Here is a 12,843-nt window from a genome sequence, read left to right as displayed (position 1 = left end):
ACTATATAAAATTGCTTAATTAGTGAAAACCAGAAACTAGAGAAAGAGAACACAAAAATATGACTACACATTAAAATTTTTTTTTTTTTTTTTAAATCTTGACTCCACCCCAATCCGAATTGTAAGCCACGCCTTCTCTCTTTGCAAAGGCATCAAAGAACAGGTTCCAAAGCCACCACTTAGCAAAACACCCCCCCCACCCCCCACCTTCAACAAGGATCCCCACTAGCACTACTAGTTGGGCTACACACTGATAGTACCACTACCAGTCAAGAAGACTAGTATGTACTATGTAGTAGTCTAGTGAAAGTAGAGCACCACTGTAAATAACCCTACAGACTGAATCCCCCACCCACACCCTCACCAATCTCCCCCCACTACAATGCCCCCTTCACTCTTCTCATCAGGGCAGGTCACTGCTTGTGTTCTCCACCTCCCACACACACACAGCTAAGGGACATCAGTTCAACTTCTTGTTTTCTTAGACGCCTGGCACATATATCCACACATTGACACCAGGCTGTGTGATTCACAAAGGCTCTACAGCTGACACCTGGTTGTGTGATTCACACAGACTCTATAATTATATTTTAGTGGGGGTAGGGTGTGTGACTGTACTGTCATTCTACACTGCTTCCAAGATAAGTGATTGAGAGTGGTAATTTCTTTTTCTAGCTCTGTCAGTTTGACTTGTGTAAACTTCTTTTTCTTCTTCAATTTTGTCAATTGTGAAAAGAGTTAACTTTGCTCTTCTTCTCCCCTCTGTAACAAAACATTTCTTAAATAAAAATCATAATCAACCCTTCAAATCTCATTGTGACAGCACGCATTATTCACCATCAACACTGTGCATTATCTGACCAAAAATCTATCACACATGCCGACAAGAAAAGCAGACAGCCAAGAACAGTGACACAGTAATCTCCCACCTGTTCTGATCAAACTGTAATCACTCAAGCTGCAGGTGAGAAACCACGGGCACACCCACTGACCCGTGACCAACTGGGAGCACTCCCCCCATGGAATAACAATCTCCCCACAACCCCCCACACCCCTCCTCCCCCACACTCACACACACATGGACTATCACGTTTAAGCCAGCTCAAACTGCCTGCCACGCCCTGCCCAATATAAAAACAGCTCCACGCAAAGGTGTATGGTACAGTCACCGCCAGCACCAGCACCAGCACCACCGTCACCAATCATCTCTCACCAACCAACCAACCAACCAACCAACTGCCTCCCTTTCCTCACTCAGTGACCTCCCTGTCTTTCCCTGTGTGATCATCAGCGTCATTACAGAATCATGCCTCCAATCCTCAAACCCCCTCAAGTGAGGTGAGGTGTTCCCTTATAAGGCTTGCGTGGCTCTATCAATCAGTCCCTTTCCCTGCTGCAATCAGTTTTCCCAAGCAGGTGATTCAGTCTTAGAAAGTGGGATGTTGAATTTGTCATGGATGGAGCATTATGACAAAAAGCAAACGAGCGCTGATGGATGAATAACTGTAAATAATCTGGTTCAAAAGAGAGAGTATGTGTGTGACACACACCATGACTCTGTCACACTCACAGTGTGTGTGTGTGTGTGTGTGTGTGTGTGTGTGTGTGTGTGTGCGTGCATGCATGCGTGCGTGCGTGCATGCGTGTGTTTTGTTTGTCACACTGTGTTTATGTATGCTCCCATGCAAATTGCATGAGAGACAGTCTCTGTGTGTGTTTTGAAAGAGAGAGAGAAAGAGAGAGAGTGCAGACACACAGTGATATTGACAGTGAATGACACATAACACACACACACACTCACAAACATACATACATGATACAGTGACACATACATTAATTATGTTCTGGGAGTATAAACACTGCACTGTGGACAAAATAACAATAGTCACCATGTGCAGATGGGATCAATAAAGTTTCTTATGTCATCTCTACCACAGCTATTCATAGCATCTTGCAGTTGAATACCATGACAAATCCCCTTGGAGTTAATGCTCTACAGCAGTCCACTCACACACTGATCACCAGTGACAAATTGTAACAGCAATCACTATTTCAAACAGAATTTGAAAAAAAGAGAGAAAAATCAAATATCTACGTATCTGAACAGAAAGTAAGACACACAGAGGCCGCTCCCTACTTCCTATAACTGTAGTATTCATATGCTGTGACAAGAAGCATCCAACTAAATCCCAACACAATGCTCTGCCCCTGCCCCTGCCCAAGAACTGTTGCCTGCTCCAGTTAAAAAAAAAAAAAAGTCAATCCACTTGACATCCACACAGCTGGTCAAGCCCTGACACCCACTCCTCCCCACCCATGCAAACCCACCCACCCCCACACCCCAATCGGAAACATTCCTGCCCCAGGGTGTCCCTACCCAGGAGACAATCCACCCAGTCTACCCAGCCAACAATGACTCTCTGATACCTGGGCCAATGACATGGACAAGTGAGGTGGGAAAGCCCTACTACTGAGTCACACAGTCAGGGTGTATACAGTTTCCAAATTTCCCTTCTACTAGTTTTACCTACCCTCACCCCTGAGTTACTGTCTGTCAGGACTACATCAGTCTGGCAAAACCTGGGGTGCCTTGTGTGATGTATTCTGTGTGTGTGTGTGTGTGTGTGTGTGTGTGTGTGTGTGTGTGTGTGTGATTAATACATGATTACATCACTATGTTTGTTTGAGTAATACAGAAACTTATGAGTGGTTTGGTCACTTGAGAAAAAAATGGCTGTCACTATCAGGTTATTACAGACAAGATAATACCATATCATATACTATCATTTTCATTTTCATGTCAAACTCAAAGAAAGGTATACTACAGTTTCCAATTTTCCTCCTCAATGAAAACTTCAAGTTCAAATTTATATTGCTACTGTGAATGATTAATACAATGCTAAGAGGTTTCCCTGTCTGCCCAGTATGATAGGCAAAAAAAAAAAAAAAAAAAAAAAAAAGAACAATGAGCGGTTGAAATGAGAAGACAGTTATCAGCTTCCAATTAATTTATTTCTGGAAGAAACTTAAAGCAGATTTCCAGTTCTTCCCATCCATCAATAAACTGGAGATTCATCATCTCATGCATGTACACTTATATATATATTATATAAACTTACAAACTAAATGAATCTGGGTGATTATACACTTTACACTGATGTATCTTTAAGTCAATATAATGTTAACTGTGGCAGGAAATCATGACAGAAACTGTGTTAGTGTGTGGCATCAGAAACTGAGGCCACATTCCCAATTAAAAGAATAAAACAGATGATGATGATATCTGATGTTTCCCAATAATGTGTGATGTTTCCCATTCCTACCATTAAGAAAACAAGCTTTCAATGACTAGTCTGCACAAAACGTTCATACGCTTTGTAACATCCGTTGCATCCAGAAATATGTTTCTCATAGCAGACAACACATAAATCCCCGACAATATAGCTTAAGGATGAAATGGTAACTAAAAACTTTGTCTATGGAAATGTAAACATAAATTATCTCATTAAGTTACGTAAACAAAAACAATTACACCAACTTTCCCATTGAGTACAGATATTATCTCATCTAAGTATCAACAACACACAACGTACAGCAAAAAACGAGGAAGGTTTCATTACAATTATCATTAACAATCTGTTGCACTGAATGTTAAGTAAAGCTAAAGCTAAAGCCACAATAAATTTAACTGCAGAGCAGCTCTTACTGATAGTATTATTTGACTATGGGTGACAAAACCTACCATGTGTGTGTGTGTGTGTGTGTGTGTGTGTGTGTGCACGCGCGCACGCAGGTTCAACTCTGTAAGTCTGTGTGTATACATGTTACCAATATGTGTGAGTGTGTCTGTGTGCATGCTCTTATATATATACAGTGTGTGAATGTGTTTGTGTGTGTATTGTGTGTGTGAGATCCTATGAGTGAGTGTAAGGTATACCCGTGTGTGTTAAGACAGAGACAGAGGCAGAGAGACAGAAACAGACATATATATATAATACAGACTCAAACTAATAAGACTGGACAAACATAAAACATATTTGGACATGGTGATTTCAATTATTTCAACTTTTTTTTTTTTTTTTATCCAACAGTGTTCAAGCTATGCCTTACCATGCACACTGGTCATTTAAAAATATATTGTTCAATATACTGATAAAAGCCTTCTCTTTTTATGCAGCTCACACAATCATTTTCTTTCTCAGATTCTGTTTAACATTAATTTGATTAAATCAAATGATTTTTTTTTTCAGTAAAATACCAAAATTGTGTATTTGATGTACTGTAATAGATGAACATTTTGTACTCAATCACTGATGCAGAAATGAAAGCAGCTGTGATGGACAAGGAATTCGTTTCATGTTGATATACATTTTTTTCAATGAGGAAAAAGACAAGTGGAAACAGATGAAAACTGGCAGTGCCAAATGGGTGATAAATAACAATTTTGTTTATATATATATTATGTAAACATGATGTATTATGTAAATAAATTCTGACAATCTGAAATGGTGTTTGTGCCAAGCTACACACATTCGTGTATTATAAATAATTATATATATATATATATATATATATATATATCTTATGCCTCATGGGATTATTATTTTTTATAAACACTGTTACTGCCATGATAAAATTGTGAACATACAACACTTGAGAAACTGTCTGCAAAGGCCATGGCTGATGGCTTCTGACTACTGATGGTATCACTTGAGTGATACTGGTCAACACTAGCACTCACCACTGGAAAGTGACAATCGTTTCCTTTTGTTTTGTATTTCCTCCTCATAAAGCATAGGATGATGATGATCTTTCTGATATAATTTATACAGAACTGTCATTTTAGAATGATAGGACGCGGCATAAAAATAAAATGCAGACTCCAGATCTTATTCTTCCACTTTGCAGTAAGTTGAGTCACCGACTTTCTCGTGCAGACGATTCTGCAGTCAGCGGAAACAACATACAACAGCAGCAGACGCCACCTCCGATTAAATGCTCGGTCTAAAAACTGCAAACATCCATAGCGATATACCCGTACCTTTTAATAATGTACTGTATACGGCTTTTATAACACGATCATGAAGTACAACAGAGACAAATACAGAATGTTATAATGGAAATAATACAGACAAATGCATTACCTGAGTATAGGAGGTGCCACTATCAGACGCCATTTTGGAGTGGATTGTCCCCCCCCGCCAAGCTTGTTTCTGAGCCGCTGCGCTTGAAGCTTATAGCTGATGCTAGGTTTCCTTCAAATCACTAGAACAACACTGCACAACCTCCTTTCAAAAGTCACAAGGAATCTATCTTGGCCATCATCAACTTAACGAAAACAAGTTTTACTAAGTTGGACAGCAGGCTGACATTATCATGTCACGTGTGAGGATTACCCAATCACATTAATGTTCTCACAAGACTTCGGGAAGTGGGGAGACAATCCCCATGACACAAATAATTTTTAGTTTTCTTACTTTTCCTCTTACTTTACCCTGTGAAGAGTCGTTGGGGCGCCGCCCACAGCTGTTTGCCAGATTCCTCAAGGTCTGTCGGTTGTGTGTCAAAGCCCGAATCTCAGCAAACAGTTTTCCTGTCAGTTCTACAATGTTGTTAATCCATCGTGTTTTTTCTTTGTTGTTGTTGTTTTAGCTGTCTTCTCCTCCACGGACTAAGTATATTAATTCATAAGTTCGTGGTCAAGGTTCCCTCAAGGCCATTGTATCTTGTTACGTGGCCATAATCTTCAACTGATCCGATGTGCTGTCACAGTGATGGTTTGGCGCTTTTTCGTTACTGATGTGATCATGCAGTATCTGCTGATGTTAAAGAATTCTTTCAAAATCCACCCGAAGGGTCCACGTTCCGCGGCATCAGTGCATAACAGCCCCCCCCCCCCCCGCCCCCGCCCCCCCGCACTCCCTCCCCACTCCCCCAACCCCCGGAAGACGGAATCAGTACGCCACTGCACACCGGCAGAGATCTGATATTCGAAGTTGTTTCATGGAGATGTTTCTGTCTGTTCATACAGGTTTTGAGTCTGAACACGGGGTCAGTGCTGAGTGATGTTTTTCTTTGCTACCCGTTTGAGAGGGTTTCTGGCTTTGATCCTCATCTGTATTGATGACTGATGGATCCCCGGTACTAGTGTGAACTGTTGAACAGTTCCTATATCTTATATCCATGGACAGTTAATTGACTTGAACCAGCACCAATCGGGTGGTGTTGTGGCTCAGGCTGAGCGTGGCCATCCAATTTACTATGTTCAATTTTTTTGTTTGTTGTTTTTCCGCTGATTTTCCTGCCACATCACCGGCAGTCTTGTTGATGTTTCATCCAAGTTCTAATGAACTCGGCAGTGGCAACTACACTATGTTGCCCAATTCCTCTGGTTCCCGGCTGCCAAGCGGCACTAGTATCGATGTCATCTGCATAGTCATGTCATCACAATATGCAATTGTCAGTTTTCTATTGAGTCTCTGATCGGTACAAGAGGACGGATTTTTACATTTGTGTTGAAAAACCTCATCATGTGGAGTTTCATATATGCCACAAAATGTTGAATCCACGCATTCCTTCCTGTTGTTTTAAAAGCCTTCATCTGCGTCGTTGATGGCCACTGAGGCCGCCTTGTGCTCACATACTGAGTCACCAGCCTTGCAAAACCAGATTGAAGGGGACATCTTTTTTTTTAGAAAGGACAAATCGAGAGATTGTGACGCCATGCTGTCATTAGAACCTGAATAATTTCACAAATCGTTTAGATATTGCAGTCGTTTTAAGAAACAGATCCACAAATCCACACAGAGCAATAATTTCGCCGTCTAAGGGACGATACCTCGCAACCTCAGCAGTCAAATTCTGTAATGGGGTGATTATCGCCCTTCTTCACCCCGCTCTTCCTCTCTCGGTTTTTTTTTTTTTTTTTTTTTTGTTTTTTTGTTTTTTTTTACTCGCAGTACTGTGTTTATTTTTTTTCTGTGTACCGTCTTTATTTTTGTCTGTTCACTTATTGTCCCTTGCCAAAAGTATATAATTTTTATAATGTCAACGGAAATAAAACATCAGTTTCCAATGTCCACCGCGTCTCCGTCTGCCTCTCCCACCCCATCTCTCTCTCTCTCTCTCTCTCTCTCTCTCTCTCTCTCTCTCTCCACACACACACACACACACACACACACACACACACACACACACACACACACACAGAGGCACAAGCATGGTATTAATAATTAAACAATATTGTAAAAAAAAAAAAAAGAAGAAAAGAAAAGAAAAAAAAAACGCCTCACACAGAATACACTCACTCTCTCTCTCTCTCTCTCTCTCTCTCTCTCGCTCTCTCTCTCTCTCTCACGCACACTTACACACCCATAAGCATACATTGTGTATGGCAACAAATACTTTACTAACTTGTGAATATAAAACAGTAAGTTTAATAGAAATACACATAGCAATAACAAGGGGGTGGGGGCCATGCTCATTGTCAAAGGAAGCATAATTCAACATATAAAATAGTATGAGAATAAAAATGTCACAGGTGAACGAGAGAGAGAGAGACGGAGACAGACAGGCAAACAGACAGATAGACAGAGGGAGAGGGAGACTCAGAGAGAGAGAGAGAGAGAATAAAACAATATCAGCTAATGAATAGATAACCTCATATTACATGGAACAGCAGGTCAGTAAAGGGAGAGAGAGAGAGAGATTTGAACCAACATGTTCCTGCTATACACTTAGTACATCCATGAGGTGCACATGACCCTGTGAGGCAGACTGACGGGGCCCTAACCTCTCATGTTTCTGATGAATGTTGTTGCAAAAGTCGCCGGTAAAGTTAATGACGCAAGCGAATTATATGACATCTGATATCGAGTCCTCGTAAGTTACGGATAATGAAGTAAAGTAACTTGCGAATTATATGACATCTCAAATCAAATTATCGTAAGTTACAGATGATGATATAAAAACAATCAGCAATCTGTCGAACTCACACACACACACACACACACACACACACACACACACACACACACACGCATGCACGGCACACACACGGGCGCACACACAGTACGCGCGCTGTCACGCCCTATAAGAGAACGAACTAGAAACCCCCGGGGCCCAACCCAGCACTAACACCCAGACAACACAAACACAGACTATAACAATAACAAAAAAAAAAGGTTTATAGTATATTTATTCAACACATCATTTATAACTGAGACAGTACACAGAGATAATCACGCAGATCAAACAAAACAAAGCACAACACTGAAGTATAAATCAATGATCAACCACTGATGCAAGACATGACACAATAGGCCCCAGTTAGACTGATCACAGCTGATCACTTCCTTCCAAGCGGAGGCAGATGGTGTCCCGAACAACAAGAATAATAAACAAACCAGTTTTCGTGGAGGGAAAAAAACGACGTAGATGAAACACAAACACACAGACGACGATGGAGGCACTAAAGCACTACACAAGGACTTCTTCTTCTTCTTCTGCGTTCACTCGTATGCACACGAGTGGGCTTTTACGTGTATGACCGTTTTTACCCCGCCATGTAGGCAGCCATACTCCGTTTTCGGGGGTGTGCATGCTGGGTATGTTCTTGTTTCCATAACCCACCGAACGCTGACATGGATTACGGGATCTTTAACGTGTATATTTGATCTTCTGCTTGCATATACACACGAAGGGGGTTCAGGCACTAAGCAGGTCTGCACATATGTTGACCTGGGAGATCGTAAAAATCTCCACCCTTTACCCACCAGGCGCCGCCGTCACCGTGATTCGAACCCGGGACCCTCAGATTGACAGTTCAACGCTTTAACCACTCGGCTATTGCGCCCGTCATGTTCATGACCAAAACAAACAAAATAATAATAAAACGAAAACTTTATATTAAAGCTAATCTGCTAATCTGTCAGAATCCTAGTACCCGAAGGCTCGTTTTCTTCGCACAAGCCACGACGGAAGCGAACGATAAAGTATTACTTTGTTATGCACAGAAAGTCAAGGGAACGAACCCACAAGCGAATGCGCGTGCACACGAGCGCGCACGAATAAACACACACACACACACACACACACACACACACACACACACACACGGGAAACCCTGTCATCATACTTTCACGTATGTCACCCTTGGCATACAGCAACTAAGCTGCAGCACGTCAAAAAAATACAATACTCAACCAAGTACATCAGTCTTACAGGAATCACTGTCATATAGTTTTTGTTTATGCCACCCATGACATATTGCAATGTACCTGCAGCGCACACACACACACACACACACACACACACACACACACACAAACCCATAAAACATGAAAAACAGCATGAGAATTCCACTTTGAACCATAACGTACTGTTTCCCTGAACACAAAATATCAGATTGATTAGCCAGCAACAGCCACCATTCTACTCAATGCAGTGTGGTTCATAACAGCCTGAGTCTTCACACCATGGACAGTGAGTATTGACACTGTCGGTTTCCTGCCCTTATTCCTCCTGTCAATTAGAACTGACATCTTTGCCGTAGCACCTGCACAAGATCTGTGCACCCCAGGCTTCGGATCATGGAGACCTGGTGCTGGGCCCAAACAAACCAGTGAACACCGGCTTGTGTGACCGTCTGAGAGACTCGACTGCATCCTGGCAGTCTCTGGCAGTATGTGTTGGAGCTCATGTACGTTTATGTGTATTTGATTGTGCTTTCATATCTGTGAAACTGCATGTTTGGTGCATATCTGTTATGCGTATGTGTGTGTATGTGTGAATGTGTGTCTGCATGTTTTACATTTATTTGCTTATTTATCATCATTGTTGTCTTTTTTATTTTATTCATTTATTTTATTCTATTCTCTTTAAAAAAAAATTATTTATCTATTTATTTTTATTTTTACTATTGGACGCTTACAGTTGACTTCATTAACTTGAGTTTTAACGCCTAATAAATATTAGTAGTAGTAGTAGTAGTTCTTTTTCTGTATTTATCTATTATTTATTTATTTGTTTACTTATTTCTTTTTATTTTATTTTATTTTATTATATATATATTTTTTTCTCAAGGCCTGACTAAGCGCGTTGGGTTACGCTGCTGGTCAGGCATCTGCTTGGCAGATGTGGTGTAGCGTATATGGATTTGTCCGAACGCAGTGACGCCTCCTTGAGCTACTGAAACTGAAACTGAATCTGGCAGTCTCCATCACCTGTGCCCTCCCTCATGACACATGTACCAGGTATTCCAGGATCAGGTGGCGTGGACAGCAGCACCCATTCACCTTGGCGAGGATCAACTCCATTGCAGTCAACTATTGTCCTGACTGGAATTTCTCCTTTTGGATTCCGATCCTGCCTCCTGAGACCATTGGGAAAGTCTCTTTGCTTCTTATTCTGGGAATCTTTGTACCTTTCCTTACCCACTTTGTGTTTTGGGGAAATCCTATTCCCCACTGATGACTGACTTCAGTTCTTCTTTCTCTTTTTGCTCATAGCCCTGTTCTTAACTAAAATATCATCTCTCTGACCAGCTAGACCTGACACTAGCCCCTGCGTGGTCCTGACTTTTCCCTCTAACAACAACAGTTTATCCCCCAATTGTGCCATCTGTTCCCTGGCCTGTTGCTGTTGTTGGTCTTCTTCCAGCTCTCTCTGCAGCCTCAGGGCTTCATCCCTCGCCTGGATGAAGGTGGTTTGAGGCTCCCGCCTCACAGTACCTGGCGCAGCTCCCCGCTTTTCAGCAAGGAGTTCCGGAAGCCACTGATGAAGTAGTCCCTCATTATGTCAGCGGTAAGGGTCCCAGTCATCTTCATCTGGATGGTTCTCTCCATGCTGCGCAGACTGAGCATGAGAGTAGTTCATGATGGACTCCTCCGACTGTTGCACCCTGATGAAAAGAATGAACAGCAACGTGGTGACACGCCGTCCGTCACCAAACACCCTCAGCAGAATGCTGGTCACCGTCTCTGGGGTGCTGGTGTCCTCCATGTCCCGCAACATCAGCCCCCTGCGTGCGGTTCCCTGCAGATGGCTGTAGATGAAGTATGCAGCCATCTCGTCTCCCATGGAGTATGCGGCCAGGACCCTCTCCGCCTCAGTGACGAAGTCCTCAGCCGACGTCTCGCCTGGCTCACCAGTGAACACTGGCAGTGTGGGTGCCGCACACCACTGCATGGGGGACTGCTGTGCTGTGGTAGTAGGCATGGTCATCCTCGGGCTGTTGGGCTGTGGTACGAGGAGAGAGTGGATTGTGCACCTATCCTCTGCCTGTTATCCTACCTACCCCATCCTTCCTTCCTTCTTCTCCTACCACTTTAACAACTTGGCGTCGCCGACAGGATCAGCAGGTGAGGTGTCTCTTAGCTTTAGCAGCACACAGCCCAACACAGCCCAGCACAACCCAACCCAGCCTGAGGACGACCATGCCTACAAACCACAGCACAGCAGTCCCCCACTGATGCAGTGGTGAACGACATGACAGTTTGTGTAGATTTTTTTCAGTGTGTGTGAAAGAATAATATTTTGTAAGTAAATGAATTGGTTGGACATTTTAACTCACTCAGTACGGCCAGTCCTCTCTTCTCCTCTACACAGACCCCTCGGATGTCCAATGGGTGTCTGAATGACCCAACCTTTAGCTTCCGTCGTCAGAACTGCGGTATCTTTGTCAACATTCACCTCTTCAGTATAAGAGCCTTCCGCTTGCACTGAATATTTTGATGATGGTAATTGGGCTGAAACGCTGTTAACATCGTCTCTTTCGTCGTTCGTATGAAGAGAGTTAAACCGATTTCTGTGTGGAGAGAAATTCATGTATGCATGTGGTTCACTGACCGTCATCTCTCTCTCTCTCTCTCTCTCTGTCTCTCTGCCGCGTGTCTCTGTGTCTGTTTCTCTCTCTGTCTCTGCCTATCTGTCTGTCTGTCTCTTTCGCTACACTATGTTTGCCTACTGTAAACACACACACACACACACACACACACACACACACACAGTGCGGCAACAGTGACATGAAAAGCCTCAGTTTTGCTGCCCCTGGCAAAATTCTGTAGAAAAATCCACTTCGATAGGAAAACAGATAAAATTGCAGGCGGACAAAAAACAACAAAAAACAACAACAAAACAAAACAAAACAAAACAAAAACAAAAATACAAACAAACAAAAAAATTCTGTGGCACAGTCATGTGGGGAAACAGCCCGATTTTCAAACCGGCAGAGAAATCTGTTTTTTGACAAAAAGAGTAACACACACACACACACACACACACACACACACACACACACTATATATATATATATATATATATATATATATATATATATATATATATATATATATATATATATATTATATGGTCGTTTGTTTCCTTCGGAAGAATGATGCTCGAGTAAAGTGTGCTTTCCCCTTTCTAACATCTTGAATCACTTACAGCACTGAGACAGAAAATTGCATTTTGCGTTTCAATTGTTTGCACACACACACACACACACACACAAACACACAGAGGCACACACACACGCGTGCGCACACGTGCATGCAATGTGAACTTTGCAGCGAATGTATTTCTAATAAATCGAACCGAACGAAACTGTGCCGGATTGGAAAAAAAAACAAAACAACCCACAACAACAACAACAACATAAAAACCAACCCTGTTACTCTTGGTATGATAAAGGCACACAGCCAACCAAAGTAAACTGAATAACACTAAACTAAAAATATTAACAAGCCAAAAACCCAAACCAATGCTTGCGTTTCACGTCCAAGCCAACATTTTATCAACTGTGTTGACTTGAAAGTGAGAGTAAACCCCCCTTGTTGCAAGGAA

At 42.2% G+C, this 12,843-nt stretch overlaps 1 protein-coding gene across 1 annotated transcript in view; it reads right to left on the bottom strand.

Annotated features, from left to right (window-relative positions):
* LOC143289894 (serine/threonine-protein kinase N2-like) overlaps positions 1-5,380 on the bottom strand; it is an 89,204-nt gene extending 83,824 nt beyond the window's left edge. Inside the window, exon 1 of the mRNA XM_076599107.1 lies at positions 5,145-5,380. Within this exon, the coding sequence (XP_076455222.1) occupies positions 5,145-5,177 (33 nt within the window). The 5' untranslated portion in view covers positions 5,178-5,380. The remainder of the gene's footprint in view (positions 1-5,144) is intronic.
* Positions 5,381-12,843: the final 7,463 nt, after the last annotated feature.

Source organism: Babylonia areolata, chromosome 14 (assembly GCF_041734735.1).
Source record: "Babylonia areolata isolate BAREFJ2019XMU chromosome 14, ASM4173473v1, whole genome shotgun sequence".
NCBI classification, from domain to species: Eukaryota; Metazoa; Mollusca; class Gastropoda; order Neogastropoda; family Buccinidae; genus Babylonia; species Babylonia areolata.
The sequence above is the reverse complement of the archived record's forward strand: the minus strand, read 5'-3'. Positions and strand labels throughout refer to the sequence as shown.